This window comes from Ostrea edulis, chromosome 9 (genome assembly GCF_947568905.1).
Source record: "Ostrea edulis chromosome 9, xbOstEdul1.1, whole genome shotgun sequence".
Classification (NCBI taxonomy): Eukaryota; Metazoa; Mollusca; class Bivalvia; order Ostreida; family Ostreidae; genus Ostrea; species Ostrea edulis.
The window spans coordinates 51,863,150-51,885,764 of NC_079172.1; the positions used below are offsets into that span (position 1 = coordinate 51,863,150).

At 36.0% G+C, this 22,615-nt stretch overlaps 1 protein-coding gene across 1 annotated transcript in view; it reads right to left on the reverse strand.

Moving 5' to 3' along the window:
* The window catches only part of LOC125658020 (uncharacterized), a 150,429-nt gene that overhangs the window by 99,126 nt on the left and 28,688 nt on the right, over positions 1-22,615 (reverse strand). Inside the window, exons 12-41 of the mRNA XM_056149514.1 lie at positions 21,763-21,874; positions 21,268-21,431; positions 20,020-20,135; positions 19,431-19,592; positions 18,330-18,489; positions 17,812-18,002; positions 16,714-16,956; positions 14,688-14,802; positions 13,769-14,041; positions 13,343-13,615; positions 12,795-13,018; positions 12,438-12,530; positions 12,032-12,253; positions 10,977-11,174; positions 10,379-10,455; positions 9,281-9,557; positions 8,893-9,004; positions 8,617-8,725; positions 7,487-7,638; positions 7,057-7,181; positions 6,781-6,936; positions 5,936-6,122; positions 5,497-5,687; positions 4,145-4,375; positions 3,455-3,569; positions 2,811-3,080; positions 2,164-2,430; positions 1,294-1,529; positions 686-778; positions 223-437 (exon numbers count right to left, since the gene is read on the reverse strand). Of these exons, the coding sequence (XP_056005489.1) occupies positions 223-437; positions 686-778; positions 1,294-1,529; positions 2,164-2,430; positions 2,811-3,080; positions 3,455-3,569; positions 4,145-4,375; positions 5,497-5,687; positions 5,936-6,122; positions 6,781-6,936; positions 7,057-7,181; positions 7,487-7,638; positions 8,617-8,725; positions 8,893-9,004; positions 9,281-9,557; positions 10,379-10,455; positions 10,977-11,174; positions 12,032-12,253; positions 12,438-12,530; positions 12,795-13,018; positions 13,343-13,615; positions 13,769-14,041; positions 14,688-14,802; positions 16,714-16,956; positions 17,812-18,002; positions 18,330-18,489; positions 19,431-19,592; positions 20,020-20,135; positions 21,268-21,431; positions 21,763-21,874 (5,359 nt within the window). The remainder of the gene's footprint in view (positions 1-222; positions 438-685; positions 779-1,293; positions 1,530-2,163; positions 2,431-2,810; positions 3,081-3,454; positions 3,570-4,144; positions 4,376-5,496; positions 5,688-5,935; positions 6,123-6,780; positions 6,937-7,056; positions 7,182-7,486; positions 7,639-8,616; positions 8,726-8,892; positions 9,005-9,280; positions 9,558-10,378; positions 10,456-10,976; positions 11,175-12,031; positions 12,254-12,437; positions 12,531-12,794; positions 13,019-13,342; positions 13,616-13,768; positions 14,042-14,687; positions 14,803-16,713; positions 16,957-17,811; positions 18,003-18,329; positions 18,490-19,430; positions 19,593-20,019; positions 20,136-21,267; positions 21,432-21,762; positions 21,875-22,615) is intronic.

The window sequence follows — 22,615 nt, forward strand, 5'->3', positions numbered from 1 at the left end:
GCAATTTTAATTCACCAACCAAATACAGTGAATTTGACATCTGTGCAATACTTTTCACTGGAATTCATACCCTTATTTTCATTCTCAATTTCACTGTTTTTTACATTGTTTGTTCTGACACACTGTGTATTCCGACAAAAAATTTATATCTGATTAGATGAGTTTTTTTACTGTATAGAGTATGCATCGTATATAATGCAGAAAGTTAAATGTTGAACTAACCTGGTCATTGATTTGACAACAATTTGTTGCATAGCAGATCCGTCTCTACAAGACAACATCTTCTGGTCCGAGCCCGCTCGACCAGAGACAAGAATAGAACACTCGCCCCGGGGGGTGTCTGGGGGGCACAGGAAGGAGGGAGGGACTGTTACCTGAGCTGACACTGTCTTACCAGGTTTGCCCTCAGTTAAGGTCAAGGATGTTTCTGGGGTCCCCTACAAAATGATTAAATCCCAATTGAATAACAAACAAACAAAAATCATTTGAATTTGTTGAAATTTGTCGTCACGACCTGAAATGCATTTTCTTATTATCTGTGACAAGTGTTACAAGTTTTTCTCTCATTACATATAATCAATATTTCATTAAAAAATTTAATTTGCCAACATTTGTATAATTGTAAATAAACAAGTTAAAAGAAATTATTCTGCACATGAACCTAAAGAGAAGGTGTTTTATGTACCTCTAGTTTAATCTCAAACTGTTTACTTCTCCTGAAGGCTCCTAATGTAGTGTTACAGTTGCTGGACAAACAGACAGACACACCACAGGCAAACTGAAAACAGTAACAAATCAATCTTAGTGAACTAAGTTTTACAAATCTATTTACTACACAAAACTCAAGACTTTTCCAAGCTTCAGTAAAATTCAAAGAAAATAATTCTAATCTTGATTTGGTACTGAAGATAATATACTGTCACAGAAAACAATTATAAACATTGTTAAAACAAAATACAAAGCCTTAAATGTACTGGTAAAGTTACAAGCAAAGTTAAGAATTTGGTGAAAGACTGACTACAAGTTTGACTTTGATGCTTTATTGCACATATGTACTGTAAATGATTTTATGGCACAATGTCATTGAATGCATGTATGTAAACATAGATGTGCAATCAGAATAAACCAGTTTCCAGTTTCAGCAAGTCAATCCTGATTTCGTATCCGAGGTTTTTGAAAACATGCCAATTTTGAAAACTGAATCCGGATTAAAGAATCCACAAATCTACCTCAAGATATGGCTGATGTTTTAGTTATATTAAGTGTGTTTAGTGACTTCTGATTGGCTGATACCTTAGTTCCGAACTTGTGACTATGAAGATGTGTGGTGTTTAGGTACAGTTCCACATTTCCTGTCAGGTTGTGTAGTATCTCCTCTTCCACAACTCGACCATTAATGATCCATCGCACTGTGTACAGGAGATCCTCAGATTGGTTTACTGAGACAAACTTGCATTTCAGGGTCGTGTTTTCTCCCTGACGAGCGATCATCATCTCTGGGTTGGCAGACAGTATAGGGAAATCATTGCCTGTAAAATACTTTGGCGATTAGTTGCATGGTAGTGTTTCAGTAATTTTTACATTTCAACAATGATACCCCTACAAAAGACTGAATAATCATTGTATTTCTTTCAATCTTCATTTTGTTCCAAATATATGGTCCATATCGATTATACACTCTTCATGGTCCATGTACATTGATTATGTATTCTATATGACCTTGACATTGGGATCATGAGTGAGCTTTGTGTCAAGTATTAGCATCTTATCTCTCTATATTGCGAACATGATTGTATTGATGAAATTCATTTGCAGTCATAACTTTCTCAAAATTGGATGAATTAACCTGAAAACACCACACGTTTTCATGATACATTTCTAAAAATATTCAATAGGAGAAATCTCAGGACAAACAAATGTTTACAGACATATGAATGCAGAATTGAATGGACAGACAGACATGATGATTTCAGCATATGTATAACATTTTCTGAGGGGATCATAATGCACTTAAAAATTGGATTTTCCTTTTAAAATGATACATGTTATTCTGAGCTTACAATAATTCTATCAAGTGTGCAAGTTGACTAAAAGAAAATCATTAAGCTTGTTCCCAAGCTGACTGCAGTCATATTTAGATTTTTGGTGAAACTTGTTAAATACCTGATTTACAGGACCATTCGTGATACACATAGCCTGGCCACCTGATGAAGTTAGATGGCGCCACATTCCCCCGTCGTGATTTGGACAACACACACTTTCCCATCACTGACAAGTACTCCATAGATCTACACAGGAATGACTTCTCTGTCAAGCACAGCTGTTTACACCTCGTGGCAGTCAGGACATTGTTTATTGTTTTATCGTCGTATTCGTCGATGGCATAGCCCGGAGTTTTGCTCCAGGTAATTCCTCTTTTCCCGCATGGATCTGCAATTCAACAGCTTTTCTTTAACTCAGTCAACTTCAAGGTTTTCTTAACAGCCAAATATTCTTAAATGCTATTATGTTGTACCTGTGGTATTTCATGTAATTTTTGAAAAGTGTACATAAACTTACTGGTGTATGTATAAGTGAATTCAACTGAAGCTTTAACTTTCAAATTCACAAGATCTAAATCTACATAAAGGGACTGGTTCGACCTCTTCAAATAACTTTTACTGTAACACTGTTTTACTGTCGTGTGTATGCACAGCTTTCTGGTGCATGTGATTTGTAGACGGTGCTACTAATCCTGAAATGTGGAATCATGTATGTTTAATTTTCTCCGATTTTTTAACAAATAATCATGCAGCACAAGTAATCCTTACCATTGTGACATTGCCACTCTCTATGTAAATTATCGGTTGAATCCTCTAGTCTTGTTGCCATGGAGATGTAATCAGATTTCATGAGTGTGCAGTTGTTTGTGGAGTTGTCGAAGTCGTAGCTGTGACAAACCGGATTATCGTAGTAATCCAGACAGGCCCTGTCACAGCGACTGAAGTTTCCATCCAGATCCACAGACTCAATTTGGAAATCTGGACTCAGTTTCTTTAATTTGTATGTCATCCATTCCAAATCAAGCAATTCACAAGAATCTGAAATGAAGAAAGACTAACTCCTTTACTTCACATATTTCAAAACCATTCTGCAGTTTGCACTAAGAAACACAAAGTGAAGAGCCCTTCAAAGAATTTGTCATTGTTACATGAAAGTTTGATACTGTAAATTGTATTCTATTTACGAAAATTCCTACAACTTTATTTTCAAGTGTATTCAAGAAACAAAAAATTAAATTCTTATGAATATGTTTGTATTCCTGTATACATGACTGTACATCAATTAAAAGTTGATGAAAATTACGTCTCAGTGACAAATAAAACAAGACGAAATAGTGAAATAAATATTGCACAATATGAATTTCATCGACTGCTTCATGTTATTTCCAGAACTGTAAATGGAGATTTTTTACCATCAGCCTGTTGCCATGTTGTGTGGTTGACATTTGGATCGCAGAACTCTCTGGAATTCTGTGGATTAAACTCCCCGGGTTCATAGCAATTTCCATCAATCAAACAGGCTGTGGTCTGTAATAGAGAGCATTACAACAATCATAAAACTGTATAAAAAAAAAAAAAAAATTCTTGACTTCTTTATTCACAAATCCCCTATGGGGAAACAAGTTCACAATGAATTCTATTTACAATTAAGTCATCCTATATACATCTGTTCATAAAGAATAGGTTCACAACAATGAACATTCTATAAAAAAGACTGCTCCAAAACAAAAGGTTTTGGACATAAAAAATGAATTGGATTTATTTAGTCTGTCTGGTCGTGTTACACATATCTTGTGAGTTTCCATACGTTTTTGACTAATGTATATCTCATTCCTTTCACACCACGATGCACAAAAGTTAGTTAACTTTAACTGACAGTTAACTTCTAGTTAATGCTATATAAATGTAAGAGTTAATGACAAGTTAATTGTTAGTTAAAGTTAACTATCCTTTGTGCAACTGCATGGGTCCTGGACACTTGCAAGATATGCAAAGATGTTAATAATGGCACCCAAACCAACTGAAATGCCCATTCTAGGGTGATTAATGTAAAGATGATGTGATAAAATTCTTATCCCATAATTCCAAGTTACTACATTTACCTTCTGTACACAAGTGAGAGTGTTGATATTACAATCAAAGCACAGAGAGTCATAAACCAGGAAGTAGGCGGGGCCACTGCTGCCACTCGCTTGATTGGCTCCGTTGTTACTGATCTTCACCTCATAACTTCCGACAGTGGGCGGGACACATTCCACCTCGTTGAATGTTACGTATGTGGCTGGGACTAACTGTGTACTTGTTTGGTCCACATCAAAACCAGTGTCATTTTGCTGTAAAAAAAAAAGTTCACATTATGATGAAATAACTGTTCTAAGCATAACAATAGTTGATGCTGGATATGTGCAGTATGATGCTGGATTTCAGCAGTATGATGCTGGATATGTGCAGTGTGATGCTGGATATGAGCAGTATGATGCTGGATATGTGCAGTGTGATGCTGGATATGTGCAGTGTAATGCTGGATATGTGCAGTGTGATGCTGGATATGAGCAGTATGATGCTGGATATGTGCAGTATGATGCTGGACTTGTGCAGTATGATGCTGGATATGTGCAGTGTGATGCTGGATATGAGCAGTATGATGCTGGATATGTGCAGTATGATGCTGGATTTGAGCAGTATGATGCTGGATATGTGCAGTATGATGCTGGATATGTGCAGTATGATGCTGGATATGAGCAGTATGATGCTGGATATGAGCAGTATGATGCTGGATTTGTGCAGTATAATGCTGGATATGAGCAGCATGATGATGGAAACAAACAATTTTGTTTTGTTATAAACGTAATTTATCTTATCCAATGAATTCATAATATGTTTGAAAACTCCAGGGAATGAAAATAATTTCACTGTCAGCATGAATTCATTGTAAGCTTCTTCAATGTAACTGTGTTATACTGTACAAAACTCAATTCAAGATTTTTAAAACTATGAGAAAATGTTCATCTTTTAGAGCCACTAGATTACACTGCATTACAACATAAGTATGCTGATCTACTTTGAACTGATAGGTACACCATGCTTTGGTTTAATTTTCAAGCTGGAAAAGATGAGACTTTATTTAGACTATGCCTTTCAGGAAATCTTATTGTACAAGTATCTAAATATAATCATGATGCAACAAACCTATCATTGTAGATATAATCATGATGTGACAAACCTATTATTGTAGATATAATCATGATGTGACAAACCTATTATTGTAGATAAAATGATGATGCCCAGACAAACCTCTAACTTCCTGAGTTGACAGTCCAGCAGATGGCTATTTTCTGTGTTATCATTTTAGATATAATGACGATGTGACAAACCTCTAACTTCCGGAGCTGACAGTCCAGCATAGGACTATTTTCTGTGTTAATATTGTAGATATAATGACGATGTGACAAACCTCTAACTTCCGGAGCTGACAGTCCAGCATAGGACTATTTTCTGTGTTGTTATTGTAGATGGTTATAAGGTTACATGGACTGGTTCTCAAATCACACAGACCATTGCCACCCAGATAGAATAAGTTCGGAGGAGTCGACTTCTCCACAAAACAGTCCAAGCCAGCTCTGTCATCGTTACAATTACACGTTCCTGTATAGAAAGGGATAATTTATCTGGACTTAAAAGCTATTGATACATTAAGTGGAAAACTTAAGCTTGGTAACAGAAAAAAGCAACATTTCACAGAATGCACGAAGCCCACAAGTCACAACTCTCACATTGCATTCATTGAGAAATGGATCACATCGAATTAGGACTCTTATCGTGGCCCAAAACAAGGACCACAGTTTTATATATACAATCAATGTTCACTGCTGATTTCTCTCGATTGAACTCACTGTTTGTGCAGGTCCCAGCACTGGAACACTCTGCTACACACAGCTTTGAAATGACATCGTATGGAGGACTGGGCTTCGGTTCCCCTGCATCTGTTGTCCAGAGACTGATGTTGTATGTCAGATGCACCTCACACATCTCCTTAATATTCTCCACAGCCGTCATGCCCCATCGACTATCATCAGTGATCTACGACATCATATATTTGAAGGGTAACATCGGCTTTCATAATTACAATTCATAATATTGTAACCTACATTATATCCATAATTTTTATTCATACGTATCTTAACTCTCGAATTATAAAAAAATTCATTTTATGAAATATTTGTTTGTTTGACATCCCTTCAAGAATGTTTCACTCACACAGAAATGTCACCAGCTATTGGTAAAATACCACAAATCTAGATCAATGCTTAGTGCTCTGAGTCGTAGCTGTGAGATTTTTTTATGTACCAATGCCTGCCGCAACATGGGACTTCCATTTATAGGGTTTCAATGACATAAAAGATCTTAGTTCTCATGTATAGTGGACATATTTTACTGGAAATAGTCAGTTAAAACCTGGGTATTTAATAACAATGCATTTTTGGTAAATATCTTCAGCAAATGCAATCTTTATGTTCTAACAAGAAAATCCATATAATCTGACATGGTGTTTCATCAACAGTTGCTGAATTTTACTTTCACAAGAGGAATATATGTTTTGATTTTTAAATTCTTTCACATCCACATAGATTTGGGGTGAACAACACATTGAAAAATTGGATACCATTCATGAGACATCATAGTACTCTGAGCTGAGAACACCATTGTTTGAAAGATGTAGAAATTAGAGTTATCTAACCTGAATATCCTCCACACAGTTCTCTGTGGCTGCCACATCATCCACTCCAGGAATGTCTTTACAGGCCTGGGCTGCATCTGACTCCTGAACAAAGGCACCACAGATGATTCTGACAATTGTCTGTGACATTCCACTCCTAGTTGGCCAGCCAAACACCTGTGTGAAATACATATACATTAGTATTTTTCAGTCCTTATGTACAGTATACATATAAGACCATTATCAAATAACAACTCTTTAAAAAAAAAGCTCTGCCCAATGAGAGAAAATATCAACCTCTGGTACATCACTGGGTGTGTACTCAAAGTCTGGGTATTGGTAAGTCAGCATGGCTAGCTCTTTATTACACTTGGTAGGAAACAATGATTTCAGCAGCAGAGAACTAGTGATGTCCTCTGAACCTACAAACATTACAACAGATCATACAACGAACTCATACGGATTTGATGATCAATTCAAATAGTGGTGTTCACAAATTGTTGAATTGATAATTCACCTGAGAGAACAACTCTGCTACTTTAGCAACATGAGAAACAAGAATTTCGATGTGCCAATCATTCTACAGTTTTGTTTAAATTTGTGTTTTTATTTCTAGTAGATTATACTTATTGACTGAAAAGTGTATAATGTGATTCAGGTGTTCTGTGTTAAAAGAAAGCAAGTTATCTCTTTCTCACAACATTTTTGTGGAGAGAAAGTCACTTACCATCAAATTCAAATGGACAGGAAGTGACATCATTTCCTGGTGCACAGTCATTGGATTGGTCGCAGAAGCAGTAAGCTTCCTGAGTGGCTGCCTCCTGAACAGCTCCCTCTGTGGGACAAACCCCTGTGTAGATAGTCTTCTTAGGATCCACTCTGTATTCAAATTAAATAGGTAAATACATGCAGAGTTATAATTTTGAACACAGAAACTCTTATAAATAAAGTGAACAGTGTATCCAAGAAAAAAAACCAATAAGAGGCCCATGGGCCACATCGTTCACATGAGCAGCAGTTCCTCACAATGAACATACATGAGCAAAACTATCATTATACAACCAGCTTGGTTTAGAAAAAAAGTTTTCAAATGTAAAAATTCATTAATTATCCAACTTAATTCTTAAACTTGACTACAAATTCATTAGATATCATATGCCCTTGTAGACGGGTGTGGCCTTTCATATTTTAACAAATTTCATCTAAGGATGCTTTATGCCAAATTTGCTTCCCTATACATTCGCATGTAAAACTTTGATCCCCTATTGTGGCCCCTACCTAACCCAAGGGGTCATGATTTTTAAAAACTTGAATCTCCACTTTGTCAGGAAGCTTTCAAGTAAATTTCAACTTTTCTGGCCCAGTAGTTTTTGAGGAGAAGATTTTTAAATGATCCCACCCTATGTTTTGCAATTTTGTGATTATCTCCCCCTTGAATGGGGCATGGTCCTTATTTGAACAAACTTGAATCGTCTTTACCTAAGGATGATTTGTATCAAGTTTGATTGAAATTGGCCCAGTGGTTCTGGAGAAGATTTTCCTATTACATTTTACATATTTAAAAATGACATCACAAGATCTGCATGGTCAATGCTCAATATCATCCAGATAAATTGTTTATGTCTGCCCAGCTGCTGACTTGTAGTTCAGCAACAGAAACTCTGCTGAAAATCAGTCTCCAGTACATGGTGTTGTGAGGGTGAGGACATCCTGAGTTATAGAACTTGTTCCCAATCCAAAATGTTCATAGAAAGTTCAATGAAATATTTTCAAACCAAACAAATGAAATTTAAAACTGATAAACTTTAGATATCAATATCAACAAATAATGTAAGTTATAACTCAAGTAAAACTTGCCTCCAACTGAGAGAGAATTCATTTGCCTGTTTTGTAGTTTCCATGGAAACCGTTCCATTTGGCATGGTAAGATCATCATCCATGTTGTCATTAAATGTACCACAAAGTCCTGAAGTCGACAATTAAAATACTAATCAACTCTTAAAAATAACACCATTATTGATACCATATGCACGAGTCAAAATTAATGTAATCAGGAAAGGTATTTAGAATCATCTTGTGAATTTCTGCACATTTCAAAGTTTAAATTGAATGAAATTTAAATCTCTGCCCTACCCTCGGTTCTGCTGTAATCGGTGGCTGAAGCTTTTAGCCAGACATTGAGGAAGTTCTGTCCCCTGATCACGCTGCGCTTAATGTTGACCGTTGTTCCAGAAGGCAAGATGGCCTACAAAGTAAGGAATCGATTTAATTTAGCCCTCGGAGAAAGAGTTCTATTTAAAAATTCACTTTAAAGATAATTATGGAATATGAAAAACTGTCATCTGTGAATGAATTTTCCAAAATTTCAACTGTTCTTTTACTAACATTGAAAAGGTTTTATGAGAAATGTTGATGAAAGTAATATTTCAAAAACATTTTCTACAAAACGTTATGGCATTATTCATTTTTTTTTCACTGGAAACTAGAGCTAAAAGAGGCCAGATTCTGATGAAATAATTACCTTAATCTTACGTCCTTCATAATAACTGAAGATCTTGAATCCTGGTGTCAGGATACCGTTTCTGAAAAGTCTAATTGTGATTGGATAAAATCCTCCTGTGCTGGACTCTGTCGGACCACACTTGTCCACCAACAAAACGTCGTCTCCAGCCCTGACAGCGACAGCACAGTTACAGGAAGCCCGGCCATTGCATCGTCTGTAGAATGTGTTCACTTGGTATGGAAGTGTCTTATGTCGATACAAGACGTATTCACCCTCAAAGTAGTTGTTGAAGTACCTGGAATATGTTAAATAAGTGAAATTCAGTTATATTCAAAGCATATCATTATTTTCCAAACCATAATTAGATATTTTAAAGGGACTGGTTCACGATTTTTGATAAAAATATTTTTCATTTTTTGTTAAACATTGAAAATATAACTCATTTAATGTTGACAGCCAAAATTTTGACCTTCTGAATGCAAGAATAAAAGCAATATTTTAGCCTTAAATCTGTGTTATGTAAACAAAGACTCAAGTCTTTTTAGGTATACAAAGAAAGACGTGAAATATTAAATTTGTTATATAAAGCATCTTAATTTTGCATAGTCACAAATTTTAACTTTTAAATAACACATTTTACCCCCAAAAGGCTTGAAATGTGAAAGATAAAATAAATTTAGATCGATATCCATTTATTTTAAAAATTTCGTAAACAATAACATACCGCAATCTTTGTTTACAAAACAAATATTAAACTCTCTAAAATGAGCTTCTGTGATAATGCATAATCTTAATTTTTATGTGAAATCTTTTAAACACATTAGACAGTGGATTTTGATCATTAAAAGTGAAAAAGAAGATTTTGGGGAAAATCGTGAATCAGTCCCTTTAATGACTGGTATAACAAATATTCTATTTGATTATCATTTCAAAAATAAAAGGATATTTCCAAATTACATTGTTGTATATTCATTGAAAGAGAACCAATAAACAATGAAATTTCTAAGGTATATGTTCTCTCTTATCACATTATCTAATGATGTATATTACAGAATTCCACACACTGCAAAGTGACGTTCGTCTTTAATATTTCCCCTTTCATCATGAATATCATACCTGCTATCAAATGTGGTGATATGAGGATCGTTAACAGATATACACAGGCCTTTTCTGTCTCTGTCTACCACATTCGCCTACCATAAAAATACAAAAGTTTTATCCTTATTCATACAACATCATCCCCCCCACCTTTCTACAACTAAGCACACGAGTAATGAAAAACACAACAGAATAAAGAAGGACCCATTCACAGAATTAATTCAGACTTCTCCATTACATGTCCATGTCAATTTTATACTTTGTTCTTCAGTGATTTTTTCCTGTATATAACTGGTGCAAAAAAATAGTACCATTCCAAATTCCAAACACTATCGATTTTTCCCAATTTCGAGGCTAAAACATGCCCAGAAAAAAGCTGGTAAGTCTTTATAAATCGAGGTCAATAAAATGGTGCTCATTTGTAAAATTGTAAACAAGAAATACTTCTTTATTCTTTAAAATATGGTTTATTCAATGTTCATTTCAAAACAAATGCCATTTATTTACATGATAGAAAATTCTCAATCTGTTTTACTTTGAAGCTATTTTTTCCCCAATAAACGGGTTTTGGTATGTAAGAAAAACGCTGTACACTTTGATACAAATTCGTACAAACCTTAACAGATTTCTTTGTGACATTTTCTTTCTCTCTGTTGTTGTTCACAAGATAATCAGCCATCAGGGTCATTTCTCTGACGTGATCGCCATCATACTTGTTGTCCACTGTGGCCTTCAGTTGTACCCCGTAGCGAGCTGTCCTCCAGTTGTCATTGGTGATCTTCATGGAGCAGACTGGAGATTTCTGTTTATCGGACTTAAAAACACAAAAAGCAAACTTTCAACGTCATCTTAAGGACATACGTAATGTTTCTGAGTAAGATATATTTTTTTTTTACATTTCAAGTACAATTCACTTGCATTCTATCTCGTTTCTACACAAAATCTATGTGGATATTACCATGTCTGTTTTAGAGTTAGCATATTTTAATACCTACTGGTTGTTGCAAGTAAAATATGAAAGATCAGCTCTTACGTATTACAGAAGTGTGTACATATGAACATTAGTTATTATAGCAAAGAAGGGCAAAAAATCTTTGGATCAATCGAGGATGGAACCCGAGACCCTTGCATTACTAGTTAATAAGTGATCTAACCATGGAGTTATCCAGGCCAATATACAATGTATGGTAATATTACTACAATATAAAAGTCAAATCTATACACAAGAAGCCTTAAGACTGCTGCTCGATACCTCAGTCTACCTCTACCACACCCCAGATTACACAACAAATCCTCTTAAAAAAGTTAGGTTGGTTGTATATTATTTAATGTCCTGCTTGAGAATTTTTCACACATATGGAGACCTCACCATTGCTGGTGAAGGGCTGCAAAATTTAGGCCTATGTTCGGCGCTTACGGCCTTTGAGCAGGGCGGGATCTTTATCCTGCCACACCTGCTGTGACACAGGGCCTCGGTTTTTGCGGTCTCATCCGAAGGACCTCCCCATTTAGTCGCCTCTTACAACAAGTAAGGAGTACTGAGGACCTATCAGATCTAACCCTGATCCCCATGGGCGCTATATTCAACATCACATATTTGATATACTATCACATGCTGTCACATGATATCTCCACTATGGACATCTCAGCTGGACACTCGGGACATCGTACCTGAAGATACATTTTGACAGCCATCTGTTTGATGACTTTTCCTCCTGGGCACGTGAGTTCACTGCTGTTCAGGGGAGTTTTGGTGCTGAGTTCAATACTACAGTTGTCAGGGGCACTCAGAGATAAGTTTCTACACAGAACATAGGGAGGGGCTGTGGGGATGATCTCGTACATTTCTGGATCTGCTCCCTCTGGAAGATCGATATTGTCTTTGCCACTAATCTGTAAATAACAGATAAAATATGTATAAAACTTGAGTCAGTTTGTGTAATTATCAAATAAACAAACACAAATGACATTTTATTCAAAAATTTAAAAATGTAACAGGTATTTAAGAACTTAAAAATTTTCATATCTAGAAAATGTTGAAGCTTGATATTTTTCTTCATTTCATAACAGAACTTACCTGTAATGTGGCTTCGTATTCAGGAGAGGTGACGAGTTTTCCTCGGGTGGAGTCACAAGAATCATTGTAACACGCACTCACTGAGCACGAGATCTGTGGATAGAAAAAAACCCAGGAACATTATGTGTCAAACGACAACTTACATACAAAGCGCTCTCTTTCTGGATATGATAGACCAAGATGATATTAACATTTATATACCTTGCGGTGTTTACTGGTGAAAATGCAAGAAATAAAACATTAATAGAAACTACCAATAGAACTGGGTTTTTTTGTTGTTTAAATCAGTTCACATTTTGCATGAATATGCCTCAAACAAACATTACAGGTAAATATAACTCTATCTAAATGACTCACTTTTGTTCCATCCTGAATGCTGTTTGCCAGATTGGAGGGAAGTTTTTGATCCGTAACATTGGTATCTTCATATAAATATTTCCCATCAACCCTCCACAGGATGTAGTATTCAATTCCCCTTGTACTCTCCAATCGGTCAAAGTCACACATGACTTCATCTTTACCTGGACCCAGGTACGCCAGCTTTACTTCAGCAGCAGTCACAGTGGGTCCCTGTTCTTTCTCTGGGAGTCAAAACATACAAAACATTTACATACAAGTGAAATTTACATCCTAAACAGTTCGGTGTAAATTATTTCAAGCCCAAGATTTCATAATCATCAAAGAATACGTATTTCTAAGGAGACGGGTAACAGGAACTATAATTATTAATCGTGTCAAGGTTTCAAGGAGGAATTATTTACATGTATCATCAAGGTTATCAGTCATTGCCAAAACCAATTCTTACTAGTCTGACAACTCAACAAGGCATGAGGTGGAAATACAACCAGGATACAAGAAAAACGTAGGTTAGATCCAATTCTAAGAAAAACACCTGCATTTCTAACCTTCTTGACAGGAGAAGGAGTGGTACTCCCAGCCAGGGTAGCCCTGATAGGTTCCTATGGCCTTATCCACTTTCAATGCTCCATCAGACAGTATACATATCCCCCTCTCTGGTGAGAATTTGATGGCTCGGCAAGCTGGTTCAACTTCACACAATTCCTGGCAGTCATTATACCTCCACACGTCGTACAGAATGTCAAGGTCATTGTCCGGGGTGAAATATCCATCATAACTTGCCAGCCGATTCCATTCAATCTTCTTGGATGGACATGGATCTACAAACACGAGAAGGACTTTAATTCATTATAAAAGCTTTTCAATTTTTATTCTATGAGCATAAGATCTGTTTTTTTGCATTTCTGACAGGAATATAGGTTTCTACTAAGTACATTTTGTAAATCATACATTTGTTTTTCATACATCCCTACCTTTTGTGCAGTACCAGTGGCTGTAAGTCCAGTCTTCACTGAAGTACCCAGACTGTAAATAGCTCTCTGCCTCGCGAACCTGCACTCGTGATAACTGACACTCCATTGTCTTGGCATTGTACTCAACAGACTGACACCTAAACTGGTTCTCAGCCACACATTCCTTACGACAGTCCCCCAGAGTAGCAACATTGGGGATGGTTTTGTCATTAAAGAAAGGCAGAGCTGAGGAATTCATTTCTGACCACTGCATCATAGAAAAGGGGCACAAACCTGTAAATAAGTAAAACATCACCAATTAACTAAAACATCTACAGATGTCATAAAGTCATAAAGCCCCATCCTCGCACCAGAAATCCAATATTATATTAACATGAAAGAGTTCCACATGACCAGGTATTTCCATCTACTCTACCTATTGTATGTGCACTCAGTCTTACTTCAGTGCATTTAGAATTTGGCACAATCTAGATTGATGTAAAATATCACCTAACTAAATTAGGCACTTCTGTGTACAATACTGTGGTAAATTTAACACTTCTGTGTACAATACTGTGGAATCATTCAAATTTGTGGGACTCAATTTTCGTGGATGTCAAGATTTTATAGTTTGGTTGAAATGTAATTCCGTGACATGATTTGTGTACATTGAAACATTGTGATTTCATTGTGGATCAAAATTCATGGGATATGGGTACGCTAAAAAATATATGATAATTGAGACACCCCCCCCCCCCCCCAATGAAGTTTAATGATTAAAATAATGGATAAATACAAATTTCCATAATTTGGCACAATTATGATTAAGTTCTCTAAAATTCCTTCACTACCAAAGACACTAAAAATATTTATCCTTCTGAAATAAGTACAGAAACAGTATGTTTAATTTAACAACAGTGAAAGTCTAATTCTGCCTTACTTGTCCTGTTAGACCATTGGGTTTGACTATTCCGTGGGTCACAAACTTGAGAGGGATCCCTGGCGTTTTCTGACATGTTCAGATAACAACCTCCATCAATCACACAAACATCAGCCTATAAAGCGAAAACAAAGCATTACTAACTGAAAGTTAACTTCAGAGAGGGTTTCCAGACCAGGCTTCATCTGTTACTAACTGAAAGTTAACTTCAGAGAGGGTTTCCAGACCAGGCTTCATCTGTTACTAACTGAAAGTTAACTTCAGAGAGGGTTTCCAGACCAGGCTTCATCTGTTACTAACTGAAAGTTAACTTCAGAGAGGGTTTCCAGACCAGGCTTCATCTGTTACTAACTGAAAGTTAACTTCAGAGAGGGTTTCCAGACCAGGCTTCATCTGTTACTAACTGAAAGTTAACTTCAGAGAGGGTTTCCAGACCAGGCTTCATCTGTTACTAACTGAAAGTTAACTTCAGAGAGGGTTTCCAGACCAGGCTTCATCTGTTACTAACTGAAAGTTAACTTCAGAGAGGGTTTCCAGACCAGGCTTCATCTGTTACTAACTGAAAGTTAACTTCAGAGAGGGTTTCCAGACCAGGCTTCATCTGTTACTAACTGAAAGTTAACTTCAGAGAGGGTTTCCAGACCAGGCTTCATCTGTTTACTAACTGAAAGTTAACTTCAGAGAGGGTTTCCAGACCAGGCTTCATCTGTTACTAACTGAAAGTTAACTTCAGAGAGGGTTTCCAGACCAGCCTTCATCTGTTACTAACTGAAAGTTAACTTCAGAGAGGGTTTCCAGACCAGGCTTCATCTGTTTACTAACTGAAAGTTAACTTCAGAGAGGGTTTCCAGACCAGGCTTCATCTGTTACTAACTGAAAGTTAACTTCAGAGAGGGTTTCCAGACCAGGCTTCATCTGTTACTAACTGAAAGTTAACTTCAAAGAGGGTTTCCAGACCAGGCTTCATCTGTTTACTAACTGAAAGTTAACTTCAGAGAGGGTTTCCAGACCAGGCTTCATCTGTTACTAACTGAAAGTTAACTTCAGAGAGGGTTTCCAGACCAGGCTTCATCTGTTACTAACTGAAAGTTAACTTCAGAGAGGGTTTCCAGACCAGGCTTCATCTGTTACTAACTGAAAGTTAACTTCAGAGAGGGTTTCCAGACCAGCCTTCATCTGTTACTAACTGAAAGTTAACTTCAGAGAGGGTTTCCAGACCAGCCTTCATCTGTTACTAACTGAAAGTTAACTTCAGAGAGGGTTTCCAGACCAGCCTTCATCTGTTACTAACTGAAAGTTAACTTCAGAGAGGGTTTCCAGACCAGGCTTCATCTGTTACTAACTGAAAGTTAACTTCAGAGAGGGTTTCCAGACCAGCCTTCATCTGTTACTAACTGAAAGTTAACTTCAGAGAGGGTTTCCAGACCAGCCTTCATCTGTTACTAACTGAAAGTTAACTTCAGAGAGGGTTTCCAGACCAGGCTTCATCTGTTTCCTGGACTCGACATTCTATAGTATTGTACTAAGTAAAAATTCCTTTGTCAGTTTTGTTCACTATCATCAGTTGTCTTAGATAGTATACAACTTATACAACAGTTCACATATAGCAAAGTCTTTTACCTTAAACAAGAGGCCCATTGACCTTAACATTCACCTGACTCGCATACAACAACTTCAATGGACAGTTCATTCAAACAAGGCATCAATTATTTTAAAAGAAAGAAAATGATTTGTCCTTTAGCTCTCCAGATGCAGTTATCTCAATGTCCCAAGATTTACAGAGCATTTAAAAAAAATCATGTTCTATATTTTTACTATATGATTACCACTCCCTGATCAAAACTGGCTACCTAAATACAGAGATGAACATGCAACAGACGACAGTTAATGGCAGACATCTAACATTCGCAATAGATCACCTGAGTCACTCAGGTGACCTAATAGTGAGGTACCAGTGTTATATTTAAATCCTCTTTTTATCATTCAAAAAAAATTTAAAGCTAAGAAATTTATCTATATGTCTGACCTTCATGAAGCAGTATTCAGATTTGGAAGAGCAATTGTAGCAGGCTGGATTGTAGGGAACCCATAACAAAGGAGCGGATCGCATGGTGGTGGAGTTGACATTGCTGACTGATATCAAGTAGGGTGTATCCCCAGTTGGCAGGGCACATCTCACTTCAGTGGAACTCACAAATCTGAAAACTACAGGAACTTCTTCCACCGCCCCACTTCTGTTGTAGCCGCCTTGACTTGGGGATGTAAATATCTAAAACACAAATTACTTCAGGTTTAGAAAATCTTGTCTATTCACAAATCAGAGGGAGACACAAAATATGAAAAGAAAAATTTCATATCTTCAAACATTGCCAGAATATTTCATTTTAAATTCTGTGTACATACCCATGTATATAACAAAGCTTTAACCTCCACTTTTCATGACCAAATTTCTATCTCACCACTCTCAATTCATGACCACAGTTAAAATCTTGCCTTTGATCTTTGCACATGTAACCTTGACATTTATCCAACAGGTCAGACCTCGTACTTTCAATTAAACAAATATCTTTATCCAGGGCATAAAAATAAACTCCTTGTTAAATTAGATAAACCAAATGTGTTTGTGAAATGTCCTAAGACAACAAATGTGTTTGTGAAATGTCCTTAGACAACAAATTTCAATTGTTTACCTTGACAAATGACCTTCACTTTGGCCTGACATAAAATTTTGCATGTGACCTGTCACTTCACGATGAAGTTTCTTTCTTGTTTAGTTTAAAAGTTTTCACCATTTAGCTTGAAACTGTTGAGAGGTAGGCTGATAAACAGAATTCACCACTTAATCTTTGGCCTAAGATACATAAGATAAAGTTGTACTTCTCCCATAATACTGTAAAGAACTTTAATTTCACAGGGCTGAAATTTCATGATTTTTATCCTTCAGTATTTCACAATGGTTTAAATTTCATGGATAAACCCCTTTAAATGATGAACTCATAACTCCAAATACTTTGAGCAGCACTTTGTGATGGTTTTGTTTTTACGACCGTTAATATAATCGTGAACATACCAAGCGAATATTCCCCCCTTTACAGTATATGAGTCATGACTTAGATACACTCACTGTTACTGGCTCAGCAAAGCATTTAAGTTCTGGACTGTTGATGAAGGAGTCTCCGTACACCGCCACCTGCTTACAGGTGCTCCTAACGGTGTTACAAAGTCCCTCAGCGGGGAGAAAGGTCAGAGTGGGAGGAGCCGTCTTGTTCATCTTACAGTTGTAGCCAAAAAATTCCTCATTACACTGACATTTCCCTGTGAAAATTAACGATAAAAGGCGTCAATTATGCTTTGAAAATGGATTGCAGTGAGCATACTATTAAAAAATGCTCTTAATATGTCTTCATATATTTGAATTGCTGCAGAGCTGCTGAACAAAGAGCACAGTACATGAAAAATTATTATCAAATTGAATATATAGCAATGACAAACAGAACGTTGTACAGCTACAAATATTCTCTTCCACAAAAATCTAAATCGTACCAAGAATATAAATATACTTTAATGAATTTGATTTAAAACACCTTTTTAAGTTAAAAAGATTTTTCAAAAAGATACTGTGATAAGATAATTAAAACATACCATCGACACACTGTCCGTTGTTGTAGCAGTTGCCTGGACAGAGGCTGGCCTTCACATCGGACACGACCACGCCCACACTGGAGTTCCTGTCTAACTGATACAGACACGCCTCCTCCATCAGAGAATCTACCGTCATCATCCATGACGAATCATTGGATATCTGTCATCATGTAAAATACAGTCATCATCCATGACAAATTATTGAATATCCGTCATCATATAAAATACAGTCATCATCCACAACAAATCATTGAATATCAATGAATATCCGTCATCATATAAAATACAGTCATCATCCATGACAAATCATTGAATATCCGTCATCATGTAAAATAGTCATCATTCACGACAAATCATTGTATATCCGTCATCATATAAAATACAGTCATCATTCACGACAAATCATTGAATATCTATCATCATATAAATTCACAAAAACATTGGAGTCAGTAAACTTTAAAATTTTAATAAAAAATAAAATATCACTTCCTGCAGACACAAAAATGAAATCTTATTACTGATACATTCCTGGCTGATGTGTAGTGATAACTTGTTGTGGATATCTAATTTGTGGCTGATGTGTAGTAACAACTCAAAATCAATACTGCATTCATCCTAATGAGTGGCCCTACCCCTTAACCGCCTCCCTGGGACTATTATCAACCCTCAAAGATTAAGAACCCGGCCCTCTCCACTCAAATACATTACCACTTACCTTATACCAGTAATAGCTACTTTATCTCTGTGTATTTACTATGTTGTTCAATTTGATAATTTGAAATGATAATCAATGAATATAAGACTTCAGTGGATCATATTGTCATAAAGGAAAGCATAACAGTAACTCATTTAGAATCCAATACTTACATGTATATAAACATTTGCCAAAGACAAAATTTCAATGGAAATATTATTTTAAAAACAAAGTTCCAATTTTCTAAATGCCCCGAGGGTGCTCAATAGGATGAATAAGGCATATTAGGTACTACAAATACAGTCCTTGAACTACACATAAACACAAGACAGTGTATGGTAGGAAGAGGGTAGACTCAAAGACTACAGAGATAGAGAACAAGTGATGGAATTGCAATATATACACACCCTGATATTCTCGACACAAACGTCCACAAAGTGTTGGTCATCTACGTCTATCACACTCCTACAGGCACTGTAGACTGTAGAATTCTGTATGTGTTTCACACAGCTGTCGTTAGCTGACTGTGCTGTCCATCCTGTAGGAAACAGGCCCTCATCTTGAACAAACTGAAAAATACATTTTATTTTGAATACTTAATGCACAAATTAGCAAAAAATATATTTTTTTGCAATAAGCAGCATGAATTAGTAGTATACAAAACAGTCATTTATGTTTCATTATTCATTTTCATAACTAGTGCATAAATTATCAACAGAAAATTGTCACATAAATTATCAACAAAAAAATGTAACATAAATTATCAACAGAAAAAGAAAATTTTAACATAAATTATCAACAGAAAAATGTAACATAAATTAGTGGCACAATAAAAGAAATAAACTTTAAACAAAAAATCCAATTTTTAGCATCATAGTTAACAGAAGCAGGATGAGTCATGTTTTACACATAACAGTACGGGTGTGTGTAGGGTGGAGTGTCACGATATTTCTGGAGTGTCACCTCCACTTCTCTTATGCTTGGTCTATAGCAAACCTGGTAATCTTGCTTTGGTACGTAATCAATCTGCTTAAATCTCGGAATGGTAGCATTGGGACGACAGTTTTTGGCATAAAGACCGGCTCTAAACATCTGGTCCGTGTAGTCCTCTCCTTAAAAAACAATATAAAATTATCATTTAAGCAACAATCAGAATTTACACCAATCGTCGATTACTTCTCTATACTACATGTATCTGACACAATCATGAATTATCTGTGATAAGATACATCATTTCTAAAATACTTATTGTGGACTTCTTACATACTCATCATATCTTTGGTATGAATATAAAACTTTAACAAACTACATTTTCATTTAATGAGAGTAATCCATTTGAACTTTTTTTAACCATTTTCTATCTGATATTTTTTACCATTACCCAATTGCTATTTTCTGTCTGTTACCTGTTTGATATTTTCTGTTACCTGTTTGATATTTTCTGTTTATTACCTGTTTGATATTTTCTGTGACCTGTTTGATATTTTCTGTGACCTGTTTGATATTTTGTGTTACCTATTTGATATTTTGTGTGACCTGTTTGATATTTTCTGTTTATTACCTGTTTGATATTTTCTGTGACCTGTTTGATATTTTCTGTGACCTGTTTGATATTTTCTGTTACCTGTTTGATATTTTGTGTTACCTATTTGATATTTTGTGTTACCTGTTTGATATTTTCTGTTTATTACCTGTTTGATATTTTCTGTTTATTACCTGTTTGATATTTTGTGTTACCTATTTGATATTTTGTGTTACCTGTTTGATATTTTCTGTTTATTACCTGTTTGATATTTTCTGTGACCTGTTTGATATTTTCTGTGACCTGTTTGATATTTTCTGTGACCTGTTTGATATTTTTTGTTACCTGTTTGATATTTTCTGTTTATTACCTGTTTGATATTTTGTGTGACCTGTTTGATATTTTCTGTTTATTACCTGTTTGATATTTTCTGTGACCTGTTTGATATTTTCTGTTTATTACCTGTTTGATATTTTCTGTGACCTGTTTGATATTTTCTGTTTATTACCTGTTTAATATTTTGTGTTACCTGTTTGATATTTTCTGTTTATTACCTGTTTGATATTTTCTGTGACCTGTTTGATATTTTCTGTTACCTATTTGATATTTTCTGTGACCTGTTTGATATTTTCTGTGACCTGTTTGATATTTTCTGTTACCTATTTGATATTTTCTGTGACCTGTTTGATATTTTCTGTGACCTGTTTGATATTTTCTGTTACCTGTTTGATATTTTCTGTATGCCTGACAATCCCGGTTGAGGTTCCACACCCCGCACCTGAACACATCAGTTCCTGAACAGTCACACACCTCATTTTCTGGCAGTCCCTGGGAGACTTTTAACCCAGGGCAGATACCTGTGTACAAACTCTCCTCACTAGCAACACTGAAATAAGATTGTATTCATAAACAGGATTATAAATTCTGAATTATTTTCTTTATAAATAATAGGTTCATCACAGTGATACATGAACACATGTATCTATTTTCTAATTAAAGTCTCAAATATTTGATTTTACAAAAATAATTCATACACATTAAAAAGCTAAAAACACAGACTGCTCTAATTTTAGAATATCGGCTGCAAATAAGTTCTTAAACAAAACTGATATATACTGGGAGCAAGTCCTCCGATCTCCCTAGTGTTCTTAATACACAGTACATGAATTATATAGGAATTCATCAAAGTAAAAGAAACAAATTCGTAATTTACAAACCGCCAATCTGAAGCAAAATCCTGAAGATACTTGGAACCAGAATTTGTGTAAGTGGATCCATTTTTGAGAAGCAAGTCATCATTCATTGAGCCATCATAACTGCCACATAACCCTGTCAGAGTGAATTTTAGAAAAATTTAAATAACGAGACAGCATCTGTAACAACTACAATATATTTATATCTCCTAGAGAATTCTAATACTTGTATCACCCTCCCCCACAACACAAAAATTTCATTCTTTCATTAACCTACAACACCACTATATTTACACCTTCAAAAGAATTCGAAAACTTGTGGTCCCCCCCCCCCCCCCCCCCCCAAATTTCAGTCTTTCATTAAAAGCTAGGACACCACTAAACGAGTGTGTGATATGCCCGCTTTAAATACCATTTGAACACTCTCTCCCCACCTCCCTATTCACCTCACCCCACCCCCATATGCAACCCCAAGCGCAAAACACAAATGACAGACAGCGGAACAAATACAGTTGGAATCCATTATAGTTACTCAGAAGGAGCATGGACAAACTTTTGAACCCCCATCTCCCTAGGGACCAGACCCCAAGTATGAAACCTACATGCATATCTATAATTCATACCTGATCATACATAGCACCATAAAATCACATGAATTTGTCACAGTTAGAGGAAAAGCATCGACACAATTTTTTTTTCACTCAAACTATTCACGCACCCAGAGGGACAGAACTCAAGTATGAAAAATGTAAAAACACAAGTCACAACCTACCACCATCATCAAATCGTACGGTAAGTTACAGAGGAGAAAACATAGAAAATCTTTTGGTTCCAATCTATCCCCCCCCCCCCCCCTCTGGGGCCAGACCCTACAGTC